This window comes from Scyliorhinus torazame, chromosome 8 (assembly GCF_047496885.1).
Source record: "Scyliorhinus torazame isolate Kashiwa2021f chromosome 8, sScyTor2.1, whole genome shotgun sequence".
Classification (NCBI taxonomy): domain Eukaryota; kingdom Metazoa; phylum Chordata; class Chondrichthyes; order Carcharhiniformes; family Scyliorhinidae; genus Scyliorhinus; species Scyliorhinus torazame.
In genome coordinates, this window is record NC_092714.1 from 128,684,961 (window position 1) to 128,704,639 (window position 19,679).

Below are 19,679 nucleotides of genomic sequence, written 5' to 3' on the forward strand. Positions count from 1 at the left end.
GGTTTAGTTAAAGAATCTCTTAATATTACATTTTGGTAATGGCTTCTTCGTATTGAAATGCTGTCGGAAGTCCTAAAAATTTCAGTAAATCTACTTTTATTTCTACTTTTAAAGACATTTTTGGATCTTTGACTTTCTCTTGTGATCATCATTAACAGTTGGTCGTATTATATTTGACTTCTTGATTTTCTCTAATAATGTAATCTTTTAGATGTTCTTCCTATATCTGATTGATCATCTTCTGACAGGTGAATTGAAGAGTGCTTTTATATTTTGGTGCAATGTTCTACCTTGAAAGTGCCACTACAGCTAGAGTATAAATACAGCTTGAATCTGGAGTTGGGGCACCAGTATAACACTGGAGAAAGTAGAGTGAGGCTCCTGGAGTTGTTGATCTCTCACTGCTCTTCATTTTAGAGTCAAATTAGGACTTAACACCCAAATTACACTCTATAAACTTAACTTCAGTGAAAAGCCAAAACAGCTTGCGTAAGTATTCCAGTATTCCTAACCGTTCCTCCTTTTCCAAAATCTGGCAGAATCAAACTTCCAATAGTGTGGGCTTTTTTAATATATCTCTGGATAGGCTAATTATTATGTTCAACCAAGGCAGCTTTGAACATACAATTTTTTATAGAAGTCTGCCGGGATCCCGTCCGGTCCCTGTGCCTTCCCTGCCTGCATAATGATAATAATAATCTTTATTGTCACAAGTAGGCTTACATTAACACTGCAATGAAGTTACTGTGAAAAGCCCCTAGTCGTCACATTCTGGCGCCTGTTCGGGTACACAGAGGGAGAATTCAGAATGTCCAAATGACCTAACAGCACGTCTTTCAGGACTTGTGGGGGGAAACTGGAGCACCTGGAGGAAACCCACGCAGACACGGGGAGAACGTGCAGACTCCGCACAGACAGTGACCCAAACCGGGAATCGAATCTGGGACCCTGGCACTGTGAAGCAACACTGTGCTACTGTGCTGCCCCTGATGCTCTCCATGATTTCTCCTAGATCTATTGGTGCTTCCAGTTCCCCCCGCCTGTCCTCCCCCACAACTGGCATGTCCAGTCCATCGAGGAGCTGTTTCATCCATGAGCTCCCTTTGGGGGCTCGGAGGTGTACAGCCCTTGGTAGAAGGTCGGAGATGCCCAGTTGACCTCCTTAGGTTCAGTTACCAGTCTGCCTCTGCTATTTTGTACCTGCGCTATTACCTTCGTGGCTACCTGCTTTCAGCTGGTGAGCCAGTAGACGGCTAGCCTTTTCTCCGTGTTCATAAAAGGGCCCCCGTTTCTGGCGGAGTTGGTGTACTGCTTTCCTGGTGGATAGCAGGTTGAAGTCCATTTGTAGATTTTTCCTCTCCGCCACGCGCTCTACGATCGGGGAGCACCGCACTGAGCAGGGCCAATTTCACCTCCTCCTGCTCAAGGCTCAGCCTCACGCAGTTTAAAGTGGTACATGGAGCACCCCTAACCAGAACCCGAATGAACAGGTTCTTCTCGGAGGTGGAAGATAAATGTGAACGGTGCCAGGGAGGCCCGACCAACCACGCCCATGTTTTGGGCTTGCCGCAGACTTATACGGTTCTGGACAGCCTTCTTCGAGTTCTGGACAGCCTTCTTCGAGGCAATGTCCAAGGTTGTGGGGGTGAGGGTGGAGCTGTGCCCGTTTGTGTGGCAGTCTTCGGGGAATCAGACCAGCCAAAATTACACATGGGGAAGTGGGCCAACGCCCTTGCTTTCGCTTCCCTAATCGCATGCCGGAGAATCCTGCTCAGCTGGCGATCAGGAGAAAACACCTAGGGGGCAGAAGAGGGGGATGCCAAGGAGGGGATGGGGGGGGGGGGGGGGGGGAGGAGAAGAGATATCAAGAAAAGATGTCTGTACATATTGTAAATATTGGACATAAAAGTTTCACTATATAAAATTGAAAATGCCAATAAAAACATTTTTAAAAAAGAAAAAGTTTGCATTGATGATTTTTAAATCTCCTGCATCAACGTTTGCTGTGAAGTACAAGTTACCCTTCTTAAAGGCAGGTACTTAAAGCAGTTTACTGTCGTATACATTTTCACCAATTTTAATAGTGGTAATGTGAAATTATAATTGTGTGGAGGTAAAAAAAATTGCTTATTTACAAAGTGAAGTAAAATTAAATCTACTTGTTAGTGCTAAATAGATATCTTTACATACCAGATCCCAATTTACTTCTCCCCAAGCTGTCATCATTGATCCAAGATTGGGTAGATAAGTCAATTTTCTGTCTCGGCTAAAAAGGCTGTATAAATACTGAGAATATTGAATTCCATGCATAAATTGCAGCTGGCTGTAAAATTCATAAAGTTTCAATAATATTTCCTGGGTAACCATTCGGCTTATTGCCCTCACTGGGTGTTTTACATTTTTCAACTTGGTATCAGAAGACCCGGGAGTTCAGGGAGTGAAAGAGGCCGACGTTTTGGCCTTTGCCTCCCTGGTAGCCCGGAGACGGATCCTTTTAATGTGGAGGGACTCAAAGCCCCCGAGTGTGGAGACTTGGGTCAGTGACATGGCTGGGTTTCTCAAGCTGGAGAAAATAAAGTTTGCCTTGAGGGGGTCAATGCTGGGGTTCTCTCCGAGGTGGCAGCCGTTCGTCGACTTTCTCGGGGCAAATTAAAATGTCAGCAGAAGCAACATTCTGAAGGTTTTTGGGGGGGGGGGGGGGGGTTAGGGGCAATATGGTTAAGGGATGTACAGAAGGGGTTGGGTGGGAAATGTCTAGTTTACCATGTTGATGTTTATGTCATTATTGTTTTGTTTGTTATTGTTATAAAAATTTTGCAAATGCTTTAATAAAAAAAATTTTTTTTAAAAATTTCTTTTAAATTCAACTTGACCAAAAATGTATGTGAGCTCACTTCCATAACTTATTGTGATGAATTGTTTCTGGTGATGTGAAATGTCACGCAAGTTGAACAAACAATTTCATTTGGAACTGCATAACCATTTTGGCTTCCTCAGTCTAGAGCTGGAAAAGGGACTCGGCCATTGTCATCAATAATACATGTGCAACTGGAATGAAATATTAAAATGTGAAAATGTATAAATTGAGAAGTTATTTAGTTCAGCTGACCAGGGTGCTGATTGTTTAATGATTTACTGCCTGCTTGGTTTAAGGCAAGGAATATTGCAAAGTAATATTTCCATATGAAGCACAGAATGAAGATGAGCTGACAATCCGAGAAGGAGAGATCGTAATTATTGTAAATAAGGTATGAAGATTATTTATTACTTAATTACTACATGAATGTTACTTTATAAAATTATTCTTTCCAGTTATACTTACTTTAGTAATATAAGTAAGTGAATTGCTACAAGGATAGGTGCATAATTTCCTCATCTTCAAAGCATGCTATTGAATAAAAGTGGTAGACAACAGTGATTTATTGAAAAATGATCTATTGAGCATCCTGAACATTTAGCCTAATTTTAATGGGCTAAAGAAAAAGTAATATTACCTAGCTCAATAATATATTGTTAATTTAATAACTTCTCATTTCAGTAAATAGCTACATGCTATTTCGGTTTTTCATGCTAGCTTGATTTGGGAATCAAAGCACTTAAAATGAGTACATTTAAAGTATTTTCACAGAATTTATTGCCCATTTCTGAATGCCCTTGAGATGATGGTGGTGAACCGCCTTCTTGAACCACTGCAGTCCATCAATGTAGGTACACCCACAGTGATGGAAGGAAGAGAGTTGCAGGATTTTGACCCAGCTACAGTGAAGGGATGGCGATGTAGTTCCAGGTCAGGAATATGTCTGGCTTGGAGGGGAACTTTCAGGTGATGGTGGTCACATTAACCTGCTGCCCTTGACCTTGGTAGAAGTTGCAGGTTTGAAAGGTGCTATCAGGATTAGGTGCTAATCAGGTAGGCTGATTTGTTCTGCATGGTGTCAAGCTGCTTGAGTGCATTTGGAGCTGCAGACATTTAGGCAAGTGAAGAGTATTCCATCACACTCCTGACTTATGCCTTGTAGATCGTGGTCAGACTTTGGGAGTCAGGAGCTGAGTTACTTGCCACACAATTCCCAGCCTCTGACCTGTTTTGTAGTCACAGCATTTATAACGCTGGCCCAGTTCAGGTCCTGGTCAATGTGACCACCAGGATGTTGATTTTGGAGAAAGGGGCCCGAATTCAGCAATGGCAATGCCACTGAATGTCATGGGGAGATGGTTAGATTCAATCATGTTGAAGATGGTCATTGCATGTTACTTAAGTGGCAAGTAACATTCGTGCCACACGTCAACCCAAGCCTGAATGTTGTCCAGGTCTTGTTGCAAATGGACATGGACTGCTTCAGTATCTGAGGAATTGTGAATTGTGCTGATCAGTACGCAATCATCAGCTGGCATCCCACTTCTGACCTTATGATGGAAGGAAGGTCACTGAGGAAGCAGCTGAAGATGGTTGGGCTTAAGACACTGAGGAGCTCCTGGAGCTGAGAAGATTGACATCCGACCACCAAACTATTCCCCTTTGTGCCAGGTATGACTCCAGCCAGTGGGGCTTCCGGTTGCGGCAATGCCTAGCTAAGTCGCATGTTTGGCAGCTCCCGCCGGGAACGGAACGGACTTTTGGGCTCTCCAGAGGGGCCCCAACGGCAATTGTTCGACGGCTTCCAGTGTGGGAAGGTGACAGCAGGGTCCCCCTGGCATTATATGGATTGGACCAGGAGTGGAGCGGTGAAAAAAGTGATCTTGGGGCAGCGAAAAGTGCGAGGGAGGAAAAGCAAGATGGCGACGGGTGGAGACCAAGCAGCATGGGCGCAGTGGTCGCAGGAGCAGCAGGAGTTTCTTAAACGCTGCTTTGAGGAGCTGAAGACAGAAATGCTGGCACCAATGAAGGCGGCGATTGAGAAGCTTGTGGAGACCCAGAAGGCCCAAGGGGCGGCGATCCGGGAGGTGCGGCAAAAAGCCTCGGAAAACGAGGATGAGATCTTGGGCCTGGCGGTGAAGGTGGAGGCGCACGAGGCGCTGCACACTAGGTGGGCGGAAAAATTTGAGGACCTGGAGAATAGGTCGAGGAGGAAGAATCTTAAGATTCTGGGTCTCCCTGAAGGAGTGGAGGGGCCCGATGCCGGGGCATATATGAGCACGATGCTCAATTCGCTGATGGGCGCGGGAGCTTTCCCGAGGCCCCTGGAGCTGGATGGGGCTCATCGGGCCCTGGCAAGGAGACCCAAAGCCAACGAGCCGCCAAGGGCTGTAGTGGTGAGGTTCCACCACTTTATGGACAGAGAGTGTGTCCTGAGATGGGCCAAAAAAGAGCGGAGCAGCAGGTGGGAGAACACGGAGATCCGAATTTACCAGGACTGGAGTGCGGAGGTGGCTAAGAAGAGAGCTGGTTTCAATCGGGCTAAGGCGGTGCTCCATCGGAAGGGGGTGAAGTTCGGTATGCTGCAGCCAGCGCGATTGTGGGTCCCGTTCCAAGATCGGCACCACTATTTTGAAACGCCCGATGAGGCATGGAACTTTATACAGACTGAAAAGTTGGACTCAAATTGAGGGTTTGTCGTGGGGGGGATGTTTACTGTGTTCACTGTGTTTATTACGTTTGGGGAATGTTCTTTGGGTTTGAGTGCTGGGTGGGGATGGGTGAATGGATTTGATGTGGGGGCTGTGGGAGAGTGTGGGCGTCGGTGTTGGAGGGGCAGGCCCCTACAGAGGAAGAGGGGGAGGCCCCCACAGAGGAAGAGGGGGAGAGGAGGCCCGGGGATGGGGAGTTGGGGTAAATCCGCAAAAAGGAGCTGCGCCAGGGGGGACGGGGCCGGCTCAGGAAAGCGCGGGCTTTTTCCCGCGTTAGGGAAGGATTGGGGGGGGGGCGGTGCTGGAGAGGAGCGCGCACTGACTGCCAAGGGGAGGGGGGATTCTCACACTGGGGGATCGATGGAATGGGGGAGAGGCCGGGGTCAGCAAGAGTCAGCTGACTTACGGGAGTGTCATGGGGGGAGCAAAATGGCTAGATGTGGATCTAGAGGGGGGAGTGGGGGGGAACAGGGTTACTGCTGCATTGGCCAAAGGGGAGCTGGAAGTAGGAGAGGTAGTCGGGGCGGGGGTCCGCCGCCCGGGGGACTGGAGGGTGCGGAAGGCGCGGGCACGTGGCTGGCCTAGAAAAGGAAGTGACTAGTCGGCAGGGGGGGACCCGGATCTGGAGGTAGGAAGGAGGAAGCTTGATAATGGGGGGGGGGGGGGGGTCTTCAACACGGTGCTGGACACAGCACTGGACCGCTCTAGGTCCAGGATGGGTAAGAGGCCGGCTGTGGCCAAGGTGCTCAGGGGGTTTATGGACCAGATGGGGGGAGTGGATCCATGGAGGTTTGTCAGGCCGCTGGCCAGGGAATTTCCCTTCTTTTCCCACGTCCATAGAGCCTACTCCCGGATAGATTTTTTCATTTTGAGTAGGGCGCTAATCCCGAAAGTGGAAGGAACGGAATATTTGGCCATAGCCATCTCGGACCACGCCCCGCATTGGGTGGAGCTGGAGTTGGGGGAGGAGAGGGACCAGCGCCCGCTGTGGCGCCTTGATGTGGGACTATTGGCGGATGAGGAGGTGTGCGGGCAGGTGCGGGGGTGCATTGAAAGAAATTTGGAGGCCAACGAAAACGGGGAGGTGCAGGTGGGGGTAGTCTGGGAGGCGCTGAAGGTGGTGGTCAGGGGAGAGCTAAACTCCATTAGGGCCCACAGGGTGAAGAGAGAGGCGAGGGAGAGGTTGGTGGGGGAGATTTTAAGGGTGGACAGGAGGTATGCAGAGGCCCCCGAGGAGGGGCTACTCCGGGAGCGACGGAACCTCCAGACGGAGTTCGCCCTGTTGACCACAGGGAAAGCAGAGGCACAGTGGAGGAAAGCGCAGGGGGCGACGTATGAGTATGGGGAGAAGGCGAGTCGGATGCTGGCACACCAGCTTCGTAAGAGGGAGGCAGCGAGGGAGATTGGTGGAGTTAAGGATAGAGGGGGGAATACGGTGCGGAGTGCGGTGAGAATAAACAAGGTATTTAGGGACTTCTAAGGGGATCTGTACAGGTCTGAGCCCCCAGCGGGGGAGGAGGGGATGCGACGATTCTTAGATCAGCTGAGGTTCCCGAGGATGGAGGAGGAGGAGGTGGCTGGTTTGGGGGGGGGCAATTGGGCTGGAGGAGCTGGTTAAAGGATTGGGGAGCATGCAGGCTTGGAAGGCCCCGGGGCCGGATGGGTTCCCGGTTGAATTCTACAGGAAATACGTGGACCTGCTGGGCCCGTTGCTAGTGAGGACTTTCACTAAGGCGAAGGAGCGGGGGACCTTGCCCCCAACAATGTCTAGGGTGCTGATTTCTTTGATCCTGAAGCGGGACAAGGATCCACTGCAATGTGGGTCATATAGACCGATCCCGCTCCTCAATGTTGATGCTAAGTTGCTGGCAAAGGTGCTGGCTCCGAGAATTGAGGACTGTGTCCCGGGGGTGATTCATGAGGACCAGACGGGATTTGTGAAGGGTAGGCAATTAAATACAAATGTGCGGAGGCTCCTCAATGTGATTATGATGCCCCCGGTGGAGGGGGGAAGCGGAGGTAGTGGCAGCTATGGACGCAGAGAAGGCCTTTGACCGGGTGGAGTGGGAGTATCTTTGGGAAGTGTTGCGGAGGTTTGGGTTCGGGGAGGGGTTCATCAGCTGGGTCAGGCTGCTTTATAGAGCCCCGGTGGCGAGTGTGGCTACGAATCGGCGGAGGTCGGAGTACTTTCGGCTGTACCGGGGGACGAGGCAGGGGTGCCCCTGTTGTTTGCACTGGCAATTGAGCCTCTGGCCATGGCACTAAGGGAGTCCAGGAAATGGAGGGGACTGGTGCGGGGGGGAGAGGAACACCGGGTGTCGTCGTATGCTGACGACCTGTTGCTGTACGTGGCAGATCCAGTGGAGGGGATGGCGGAGGTCATGCGGATCCTAAGGGAGTTTGGGGACTTTTCGGGGTATAACCTCAACGTGGGGAAGAGCGAGCTCTTTGTGGTGCATTCAGGGGACCCGGGAAGGAGGATAGACGAGCTACCGCTGAGGAGGGTGGAAAGGAGCTTTCGGTACTTAGGGATCCAAGTAGCTAGGAGTTGGGGGGCCCTGCGCAAGCTCAATTTGACGCTGTTGGAGGAGGATTTTAAAAGATGAGATATGCTGCTACTCTCACTAGCGGGTAGGGTGCAGTCGGTCAAGATAACAGTCCTCCCGAGGTTTCTCTTTGTGTTCCAGTGCCTTCCCATTATGATCCCCAAGGCCTTTTTCAAAGGGGTAAACAGGAGTATCATGGGATTTGTGTTGGTGAATAAGATGCCGAGGGTGAAGAGAGTGTTTCTGGAGCGTAGCAGGGACAGGGGGGGGGCTGGCGCTGCCGAATTTGTGCGGCTATTATTGGGCAGCCAATGTGGCGATGATCCATAAGTGGGTAATGGAGGAAGAGGGGGCGGCGTGGAAGAGGTTAGAGATGGCGTCCTGTGTGGGCACGAGCCTGAGGGCGCTGGCGACGGCACCGCTGCTGCTCTCGCCGACAACGTACACCACAAGTCCGGTGGTGGGGGCAACGTTGAAGATCTGGAGGCAGTGGGGGCGAGGTGGGAGCCTCTGTTTGGTTCCCGATTCGGGAGAATCATCGGTTTGTCCCGGGAAGGATGGATGGGGGGTTTCGGAGCTGGCATCGGGCAGGGATTAGAAGAATGGGGACCTGTTCATCGATGGGACGTTTGCGAGCCTAGGGGTGCTGGAGGAGAAGTTTGGGTCACCCCTGGGAAATGCTTTCAGGTACATGCAAGAGAGGGCGTTTGTGAGGTGGCAGGTGAGGGAATTCCCGCTGCTCCCGGCACACGGGATTCAGGACAGGGTGATTTCGGGTGTATGGGTTGGAGAAGGCAAAGTTTCGGCGATTTACCAGGAGCTGAAGGAAGAGGAGGAGGCCTCGGTGGAGGAGTTAAAGGGCAAGTGGGAGGAGGAGCTTGGGGAGGAGATAGATGAGGGTCTGTGGGCTGATGCCCCGAGTAGGGTTAATTCTTCCTCCTCTTGCGCCAGGCTCAGCCTAATACAGTTCAAAGTTACTCACAGAGCGCATATGACAGGGGCGAGGTTGAGTAGGTTCTTTGGGGTGGAGGACAGATGTGGGAGGTGCTCGGGAAGCCCGGCAAATCACGTCCATATGTTCTGGTCGTGCCCGGCACTGGATGGGTTTTGGAGGGGTTTTGCGAGGACTATGTCCAAGGTGGTGAAAGCCCGGGTCAAGCCGAGCTGGGGGATGGCATTATTTGGGGTAATGGACGAGCCGGGAGTGCAGGAGGCGAAAGAGGCCGGTATGCTGGCCTTTGCATCCCTGGTAGCCCGGCAGAGGATTTTGCTATTATGGAAAGATGCGACGCCCCCTAGTGTGGAAGCTTGGATCAATGACATGGCAGGGTTCATCAAGCTGGAGAGGATAAAGTTTGCCTTGCGAGGGTCTGTGCAGGGGTTCCTCAGGCGGTGGCAACCGTTCCTAGACTATCTCGCGGAGCGTTAGGAGGAGGTCAGCAGCAGCCCAGGGGCGGCGGGGGGGCTCTTTTGGGTGGGTGTGGGGGGGGGGCTTCCCTATTGGTGCTTTTAAATGTCATATGGGGGTTATTGTATATGGGGGAAATCCAATGAATAATTTTTGATTGTTGTGTTCTTGTTTCTTTCCTTTTGTTGGGGGGGGGGGGGGGGAGGGGTCTGTTGAAAATCTGTTAAAATTTGAATAAATATATTGTTTTTTTAAAAATGACTCCAGCCAGTGGAGATTCTCTTCCCCCCCCCCCCCCCCCAATTCTCTTGACTTTACTTTTGCTAGGTTTCTTTGATGCCTCACTCTGTCAAATGCTGCCTTGTTATCAAGGACACTTGCATCACTTCTCAAGTTCAGCTCTTTTGTCAGTGTTTGGACCAAGGCTGCAATGTGATCAGGATCTGAGTAGTCAAACTTTGAGTGTCAGTGAGCAGTTGATGCCTAAGAAATGATTTTGACAAGTCTAATTTTGAGGCAAGGAAATATTTGCCAAGATTCAGTAACCCCCAAATTTAATTGCACGTGCACACTTCAGCAACTGCAATGTAGAATATCATTTTTACTTCAGCACTCCCCTATAAGATGAGGTTCTGGCAAACATCTTTTTCAGCTTTTGCGATGAATGCAATCTTTAACAATAGGTTGTATATTTAAAATGATTAGAATTTCACCTTAATAAATGGTTGAATAAAATCTGAGATTCCAATTAGTTGCACTAAAAGACATTTCACTAAAATACTGAGGGACTACTTGAGGTCATAAATGTAAGGTCATCAACAAGAAATCAACTAGGAAATTGAGAAGAAACCTGTTTACCCAGAGAGTGGTGAGCAGGTGGAATTCCGTGTCACAAGGAATGGTTGAAGTGTATATTATCAATGTATTCAAGGGACTTCCGGGTGCGGCGATGACCAGCTAAGTCGCACGTTTCAGCAGCTCCCGGTGGAACGGACTTTTGGGCTCTTAATAGGAGCCCCAACGGCAATTTTAATGGCTAAAAACACTGTGCGGTAAACCAGAAGGGAATCCCCCCTGGACACGGATGGAAAAAGGAGAGGAAAGTGGCCGGATTGCGGTGGATCCTCTAGAGCAGCGGCCAGGAAGGCAAGCACAAAGCAAGATGGCGTCGGAAGGTGGCAGTTTAATATGGGGCCCTGACCAACAAGAGTTCCTGCAGCGCTGCGTGGAAGAACTTAAAAAGGAGATGAAGAAGGAGCTGTTGGCCCCGATATTACAGGCGATTGAAGGGCTAAAGGAGGAGCAAAAGACCCAGGAGCAGGAGCTTCGGGTCGTGAAGGCAAAGGCTGCCGAGAATGAGGACGAAATACAGGGCCTGGTGGTGAAGACAGGGATGCACGAGGCACAACACAAAAGGTGTGTGGAAAGGCTGGAAGTGCTGGAGAATAATGCGAGGAGGAAGAATTTAAGGATTCTTGGTCTTCCCGAAGGTGCAGAAGGGGCGGACGTCGGGGCATATGTGAGCACAATGCTTCACTCGTTAATGGGATCGGAGGCCCCGACGGGCCCGTTGGAGGTGGAGGGAGCTTATCGAGTTATGGCGCGAAGACCGAGGGCTGGAGAAATTCCTCGAGCCATAGTGGTGAGATTTCTCCGCTATAAGGACAGAGAGATGGTCCTCAGATGGGCAAAGAAAACCCGGAGCAGTAGGTGGGAGAACGCGGTGATCCGCGTATATCAAGATTGGAGTGCGGAGGTGGCGAGAAGGAGGGCAAGCTTGAATCGGGCCAAGGCGGTGCTGCACAAAAGGAAGGTTAAATTTGGAATGCTACAGCCGGCAAGACTGTGGGTCACACATCAAGGGAAACACCACTACTTTGAAACGGCAGAAGAGGCATGGACATTTATTGTCGAGGAGAAACTGGAATAAGTGGGCTAGAAAAAGAACGTTTGGGACAAAGTGGTGGGGTGATTACGTGGGGTTAAGGGGGGGGGGAAATGGGGGAAGAGATGATTTCCCAAGTTGTTAATCCTGCAACCCTGTAACTTTTCTCTCTTCCCCATGTCGTGGGGGAGGGAGGATGGGGAGCTGGGGGCGCCGGCCATTGGGGGCGGGGCCAAATGGGAAGCGCGGGCTTTGTTCCCGCGCTATGGTAATCATGGCGGGAACAGGGAAGCAGGAAGGAGGGGGCCTCGCACAGTGGGGGCCGAGGTCACGGGGGGGAAGCCGAGGTCGGCCAGAGTTTGCTGACTTCTGGGAGCAACATGGGGGGTGCAATTACGCTAGAAAGTGATCTAGCGGCCCGGGGGGGGGGGGGGGGGGGGGGTTAACTGGGTTGCTGCTGCTGGGGAGAAGGGGGAGCTGGTATGGGGTGGGGTGGTCGGGGCGGGAGGGCGCCGTTGGGGGGAGATACGGCTACGTGGGAACCGGGAGAGGAGCTGGATTGAAAAGGGAGATGGCTAGTCGACAAGGGGGGGGGGTAAAGAGCCCCCCAACCCGGCTGATCGCGTGGAATGTGAGAGGGCTGAACGGGCCGATTAAGAGGGCACGGGTACTCGCACACCTAAAAAAACTTACGGCAGATGTGGTTATGCTGCAGGAGACGCATCTGAAACTGATAGACCAGGTCAGACTTCGCAAAGGATGGGTGGGGCAGGTGTTTCATTCGGGGCTAGACGCAAAAAACAGGGGGGTGGCTATATTAGTGGGGAAGCAGGTAATGTTTGAGGCAAAGACCATAGTGGCGGATAGTGGGGGCAGATACGTGATGGTGAGTGGCAGATTGCAAGGGGAGGCGGTGGTTTTAGTGAACGTATATGCCCCGAACTGGGATGATGCCAATTTTATGAGGCGTATGTTGGGACGCATCCCGGACCTAGAGGCGGGAAAGTTGGTAATGGGTGGAGATTTTAATACGGTGCTGGACCCAGGGCTGGACAGATCAAGGTCCAGGACCGGAAGGAGGCCGGCTGCAGCTAGGGTGCTCAAGGACTTTATGGAGCAGATGGGAGGAGTAGACCCCTGGAGATTTAGTAGACCTGGGAGTAAGGAGTTTTCGTTTTTCTCCTATGTCCACAAAGTCTATTCATGGATAGACTTTTTTGTTTTGGGAAGGGCACTGATCCCGAAGGTGACGGGGACGGAGTACACGGCTATAGCTATTTCGGACCACGCTGCACATTGGGTGGACCTGGAGATAGGGGAGGAAAAAGAACAGCACCCACCCTGGAGAATGGACATGGGATTATTGGCAGATGAAGGGGTGTGCTTAAGGGTGAGGGGGTGTATTGAAAGGCACTTGGAACTCAATGACAATGGGGAGGTTCAGGTGGGAGTGGTCTGGGAGGCGTTGAAGGCTGTGGTTAGAGGGGAGCTGATATCTATCAGGGCACATAAAGGAAAGCAGGAGGGTAGGGAAAGGGAGCAGTTGTTGAAAGAACTTTTGAGGGTGGACAGACAATATGTGGAGGCACCGGAGGAGGGACTGTACAGGGAAAGGCAAAGGCTACACGTAGATTTTGATTTGTTGACTACGGGTAATGCAGAGGCACAATGGAGGAAGGCACAGGGTGTACAGTACGAATATGGGGAGAAGGCGAGCAGGTTGCTGGCCCACCAACTGAGGAAAAGGGGAGCAGCGAGGGAGATAGGGGGGGTGAGAGATGAGGAGGGAGAGATGGAGCGGGGAGCGGAGGGAGTGAATGGAGTGTTCAAGGCATTTTATGAAAGATTATATGTAGCTCAGCCCCCGGAAGGGAAGTAGAGAATGATGTGCTTTCTGGATCAGCTGGAATTTCCTAAGGTGGAGGAGCAGGAGGGGGCGGGACTGGGAGCACAGATTGAGACGGAGGAAGTAATGAAAGAGATTGGAAGCATGCAGGAGGGGAAGGCCCCGGGACCAGACAGATTCCCAGTGGAATTCTATAGGAAATATATGGACTTGCTGGCCCCGCTACTGATGAGAACCTTTAATGAGGCTAGGGAAAGGGGCAGCTGCCCCCGACTATATCAGAGGCAAAGATATCGCTCCTCCTAAAGCAGGAAAAAGACCCGCTGCAATGTGGGTCCTATAGGCCCATTTCCCTCCTGAATGTGGATGCTAAGATTCTGGCTAAGGTAATGGCAACGAGGATAGAGGATTGTGTCCCGGGGGTGGTTCATGAGGACCAACCTGGGTTTGTGAAGGGGAGACAGCTGAACACAAATATACGGAGGCTGCTGGGGGTAATGATGATGCCCCCACCAGAGGGGGAAGCGGAGATAGTGGTGGCGATGGATGCCGAGAAAGCATTTGATAGAGTGGAGTGGGATTATTTGTGGGAGGTGCTGAGGAGATTTGGCTTTGGAGATGGGTATATCAGATGGGTACAGTTGCTGTATAGGGCCCCGATGGCGAGTGTGGTCACGAATGGACGGGGGTCTGATTATTTTCGGCTCCATAGAGGGACGAGGCAGGGATGTCCTCTGTCCCCGTTATTGTTTGCATTGGCGATTGAGCCCCTGGCCATAGCATTGAGGGATTCCAGGAAGTGGAGGGGAGTACTCGGGAGGAGAAGAACACCGGGTATCTCTGTATGCGGATGATTTGTTGTTGTATGTGGCGGACCCGGCGGAGGGGATGCCAGAGATAATGCAGATACTTAGGGAGTTTGGGGATTTTTCAGGGTATAAATTGAACATGGGGAAAAGTGAGTTGTTCGTGGTGCATCCAGGGGAGCAGAGCAGGGAAATAGAGGATTTACCGTTGAGGAAGGTAACAAGGGACTTCCGGTACTTGGGGATCCAGATAGCCAAGAATTGGGGTACATTACACAGGCTTAATTTAACGCGGTTGATGGAACAGATGGAGGAGGACTTTAAGAGATGGGACATGGTGTCCCTGTCACTGGCAGGTAGGATGCAGGCGGTTAAAATGGTGGTCCTCCCGAGATTCCTTTTTGTGTTTCAGTGCCTCCCGGTGGTGGTCACGAAGGCTTTTTTCAAGAGAATTGAGAAGAGTATTATGAGTTTTGTGTGGGCCGGGAAGACCCCGAGAGTGAGAAGGGGATTGTTGCAGCATAGTAGGGACAGGGGGTGGTTGGCACTACCGAGCCTAAACGACTATTACTGGGCCGCCAATGTTTCAATGGTGTGTAAGTGGATGGGAGAAGGGGAGGGAGCGGCGTGGAAGAGATTGGAGAGGGCGTCCTGCAGGGGGACTAGCCTACAAGCAATGGTGACGGCGCCGTTGCCGTTCTCACCGAAGAAATACACCACAAGCCCGGTGGTGGTGGCTACATTGAAAATTTGGGGGCAGTGGAGACGGCATAGGGGAAAGACGGGAGCCTCGGTGCGGTCCCCGATAAGAAATAACCATAGGTTTGTTCCGGGGAGAATGGATGGGGGATTTGGAGCATGGCAAAGAGCTGGGGTAGTACAATTGAGAGATCTGTTCGTAGATGGGACGTTTGCGAGTCTGGGTGCGCTGACGGAAAAATATGGGTTGCCCCAAGGGAATGCATTTCGGTAAATGCAACTGAGGGCTTTCGCGAGGCAACAGGTGAGGGAATTCCCGCAGCTCCCGACGCAGGAGGTGCAGGATAGAGTGATCTCAGAGATATGGGTGGGGGATGGTAAGGTGTCGGACATATATAGGGAAATGAGGGACGAGGGGGAGATCATGGTAGATGAGCTGAAAGGGAAATGGGAAGAAGAGCTGGGGGAGGAGATTGAGGAGGGGCTGTGGGCTGACGCCCTACGTAGGGTAAACTCATCGTCCTCATGTGCCAGGCTAAGCCTGATACAATTCAAGGTTCTACACAGGGCACATATGACTGGAGCACGGCTCAGTAAATTTTTTGGGGTAGAGGATAGGTGTGGGAGATGCTCGAGAAGCCCAGCGAATCACACCCACATGTTCTGGTCATGCCCGGCACTACAGGGGTTCTGGGCGGGGTGGCAAAGGTGCTTTCGAAGGTGGTGGGGGTCCGGGTCGAACCAAGCTGGGGGTTGGCTATATTCGGGGTTGCAGAAGAGCCGGGAGTGCAGGAGGCGAGAGAGGCTGATGTTTTGGCCTTTGCGTCCCTAGTAGCCCGGCGCAGGATATTGCTTATGTGGAAGGAAGCCAAGCCCCCGGGTGTGGAGACCTGGATAAATGACATGGCAGGGTTTATAAAGTTAGAACGGGTCAAGTTCGTATTAAGGGGTTCGGCTCAAGGGTTCACCAGGCGGTGGCAACCGTTCGTAGACTACCTCACAGAAAGATAGAGGGAATGGAAAAGAAGAAGACAACAGCAGCAACCCAGGGCGGGCGGGGGACCGGACCGGACGGACTCTCAGGGATGTCATTGTATATGTATAGACACTTGTTATAGGTAATGTATATTGGATTGTTGGATTGTATCTTTGGAGAGTAACTATTTTTGACAAGGCAGTTGCCACTCAGTTTTGTTTTTGTTTATATATTATTTATTTATTTGTTTAAAATTGGCCACAGTTATTTACATTGCTTTGTTGTTGTTCAAAAGAAAAACTATGTACTGTTATGTTTGGCCACAAAACTTTGAATAAAATATATATTTTTTTTTAAATAAAAAAATCAATGTATTCAAGGGAGGCCAAATAGGTTCGAGGGAGAAGGGAGCAGAGAGTTATGCTGATAGTTAGATGAGGAAAAATGGGAGGAGGCTCGAATGCAGAATAAATCCAGCATGGACTGGTTAGGCTTTTTTCTGTCCTGTATAACCTATGTAAAGGTGATGTCTTTCTGATAAGACATTATACTGTTACCTCATCTTCCCCCTCATGTGAATGTAAGATATCCCATGGGAATGTTCCTGCCATAATGTCTATGCCAACAAAGAATCATGGAATTTACAGTGCAGAAGGAGGCCCCTCGGCCCGTCGAGTCTACACCGGTCCCTGGCAAGAGCACCCCACTTAAGCCCGCACCTCTATCCCATCCTCCTTCTGCAATGTAAATTCTATGATTCTATGATCCCCGTAACCCAGTAACCCCACCCAACCTTTTGGACATTAAGGGCAATTTACCATGGCCAATCCACATCTTTTGAACACCTGGAGGAAATCCACACAGACACGGAGAAGGTGCAGACTCCACTTAGACAGTGACCCAAGCCGGGAATCGAACCTGGGACCTTGGAGCTGTGAAGCAACAGTGCTAACCACTGTGCTACCATGCCGCAAGGTGGAACTGCTCTCGGATGCTCAAACTTGTATGTTTGAGCCAGTTCTGTTTCAATGGGGAGTCAAGTTGCTTCGGTTGGCCCCATTTTATACCTAACGTTTATGAGTAGATCTTCAGCTGAATTTCGTTGCAAAAGAATCCCATGCCATTTCTTGAATAATTAGAATTCTAACAGTTAGAAGGCTTAGATTTCAAGATGATGCATTGTTAACATTCTTTGACTTCTAAGTTTTTTTTTGAACCTTGTGAAGAGGTTTTATGCTAATTGAGGAATAGCTATGGATAAACAGTATCTCTGTATAACAACTTTAATAAATCACTTACTACTCTAGATTTGTTTAAGTCTAATTTTATCATCTGGTTTAATGCCAGATCGATATGTAGCACTGCAGAAAATAAATTTTCTTGACGTGCAAGCTCTGTCCCTCCCCCATGCGGGTTCACAGGGAAGATCTCACTTTTGCTCAGGTTAAATTTGTAACCCGAGATGGCTCCGATCTCCTTTAGGAATTTCATTATTTCTTCCATGCTGGCCTGGGGGTTGAGATACAGAGGAATAAATCATCCACGCAAAATGAAACTCTATGCTCTCTGTCCCACTTTTGGATACCTCTCCACCCCTTTGCCGTTCTGAGGGTGGTTGCCAGAGCAAACAGCAAGGATAGTGTGTATCCCTGCCTCTGTGCAGCTGGAAGTATTCAGAGCTGGTGGTGTTTGTCCATACGCTTTACCATGGGAGTACTGTACAGTAGTTTCACCCAGGAGACAAACCCAAACCGTTCACCTTTATGAGGTACTTCCACTTGACTCTGTCGAAAGCCTTTTCTGCGTCCAGGGAGATGATCACTTCTGGTGTTCTTTCCCTGGACGGGTCATCATCATGTTCAGCAGGCATCTGATGTTCGATGTTTGCTTCGTGCCCTTGACAAAGCCCATCTGATTCTCCGAGACTACCTCTGGCACACAGCTCTCCAGCCGCTTTGCCTGGGCCTTTGCCAGGATCTTTGCATCTGCGTTGAGCAGAGAGATGGGCCTGTAGGACTCGCATTCTGTTGGATCTTTGTCCTTTTTCGGTGTCAGCGATATTGAGGCTTGTGCCAGTGTCGGTAGCTGTGTGCTCTAACTAGTGAGTCTGCGAATATATCCCCCTGGTGTGGGGCCAATGCGAGCGCAGATTTTATGTAGAAGTCCGCCGGGAATGCATCTGGCCCCGACACCTCCGCCTGAATGGAGTGGATGTTCTCCATGACTTCTCCCAGTTCTAACGTGCTTCAAGGCCCCGACACTTCTCTTCCCCCACAACTGGCATGTCCAGTCCGTCGGGGAACTGCTTCATCTCCAGTGGGGGGAGGGCCTTGGTGGTCACAAAGGCCTTGTTGTCCCTTTCCAGCACTGATGTCCCTAAACTGGGCTACGCCCCTTGTGGCTACCTGCTTTCTCAACTGGTGGGCCAGCAGGTGGCTGGCTTTGTCTCTGTGTTCATAGACTGTCCCCCGTGTATGGCGGATCTGGTGCACTGCTTTCCCCGTGGTGAGCAGGTCAAAGTCCATTTGTAGCTTCTTCCTCTCCGCCAGTAGTTTTACGGTCAGGGCCAAGGAGTACCGCTGATCCACCTTCTGCCCCCCAATGATGATGAATCAGTGTGTCTCTATATTGGGGATTTCTGCCATGGGTTTCTTCATGAGCCCCAGCCCTCATTCTGTAGTGTGAATGGTATGTCTGTCCCACCCAGCTTTCCGTAGTCAGTCCTTCTCCCTCAGCCTTCCTCCAGGAGACCCACCTATGTTGACTTTCATACAAGGGGTAGGGGGAGCAGCCAGAAGTCGTGGTGCACATTGGTACCAACGACGTAGGTAGGAAAAGGGTTGTTGAGGTAATAAATGAGTTTAGGGAGTTAGGCTGGAAGTTAAAAGTCAGGGCAGACAGAGTTGTCATCTCTGGTTTGTTGCCGGTGCCACGTGATAGCGAGGCTAGGAATAGGGAGAGAGTGCAGCTAAACACGTGGCTGCAGGAATGGTGTAGGAGGGAGGGCTTCAGGTATTTGGATAATTGGAGCGCATTCTGGGGAAGGTGGGACCTGTACAAGCAGGACGGGTTGCATCTGAACCAGAGGGGCACCAATATCCTGGGAGGGAGGTTTTCTAGTACTCTTCGGGAGGGTTTAAACTAATTTGGCAGGGGAATGGGAACCGGATTTGTAGCCCAGCAACTAAGGTGGCCGATATTCAGGACGCCAAAGCGTGTAATGAGGCAGTGGGGAAGGGAACACTGCCAAAGGAGAGTACTTGCAGGCACGGAGATGGGTTGAAGTGTGTATACTTCAACGCAAGAAGTATCAGGAATAAGGTGGGTGAACTTAAGGCATGGATCGGTACTTGGGACTACGATGTGGTGGCCATCACGGAAACTTGGATAGAAGAGGGGCAGGAATGGTTGTTGGAGGTCCCTGGTTATAGATGTTTCAATAAGATTAGGGAGGGTGGTAAAAGAGGTGTGGGGGTGGCATTGTTAATTAGAGATAGTATAACAGCTGCAGAAAGGCAGTTCGAGGAGTATCAGCCTACTGAGGTACCATGGGTTGAAGTCAGAAATAGGAAAGGAGCAGTCACCTTGTTAGGAGTTTTCTATAGGCCCCCCAATAGTAGCAGAGATGTGGAGGAACAGATTGGGAAACAGATTTTGGAAAGGTGCAGAAGTCACAGGGTAGTAGTCATGGGTGACTTTAACTTCCCAAACATTGAGTGGAAACTCTTTAGATCAAATAGTTTGGATGGGGTGATGTTTGTGCAGTGTGTCCCAGGAAGCTTTTCTAACACAGTATGTAGATTGTCCGACCAGTGGAGGGGCAATATTGGATTTAGTACTTGGTAATGAACCAGGGCAAGTGATAGATTTGTTAGTGGGGGAGCATTTTGGAGATAATGACCACAATTCTGTGACTTTCACTTTAGTAATGGAGAGGGATAGGTG

At 50.5% G+C, this 19,679-nt stretch overlaps 1 protein-coding gene across 2 annotated transcripts in view; it reads left to right on the forward strand.

The window, feature by feature from the left end:
* The window catches only part of sh3kbp1 (SH3-domain kinase binding protein 1), a 442,493-nt gene that overhangs the window by 305,142 nt on the left and 117,672 nt on the right, over nt 1–19,679 (forward strand). For both annotated transcript variants that reach the window (XM_072514175.1, XM_072514176.1), the window contains exon 8: nt 3,154–3,248. In XM_072514175.1, the coding sequence (XP_072370276.1) occupies nt 3,154–3,248 (95 nt within the window). The remainder of the gene's footprint in view (nt 1–3,153; nt 3,249–19,679) is intronic.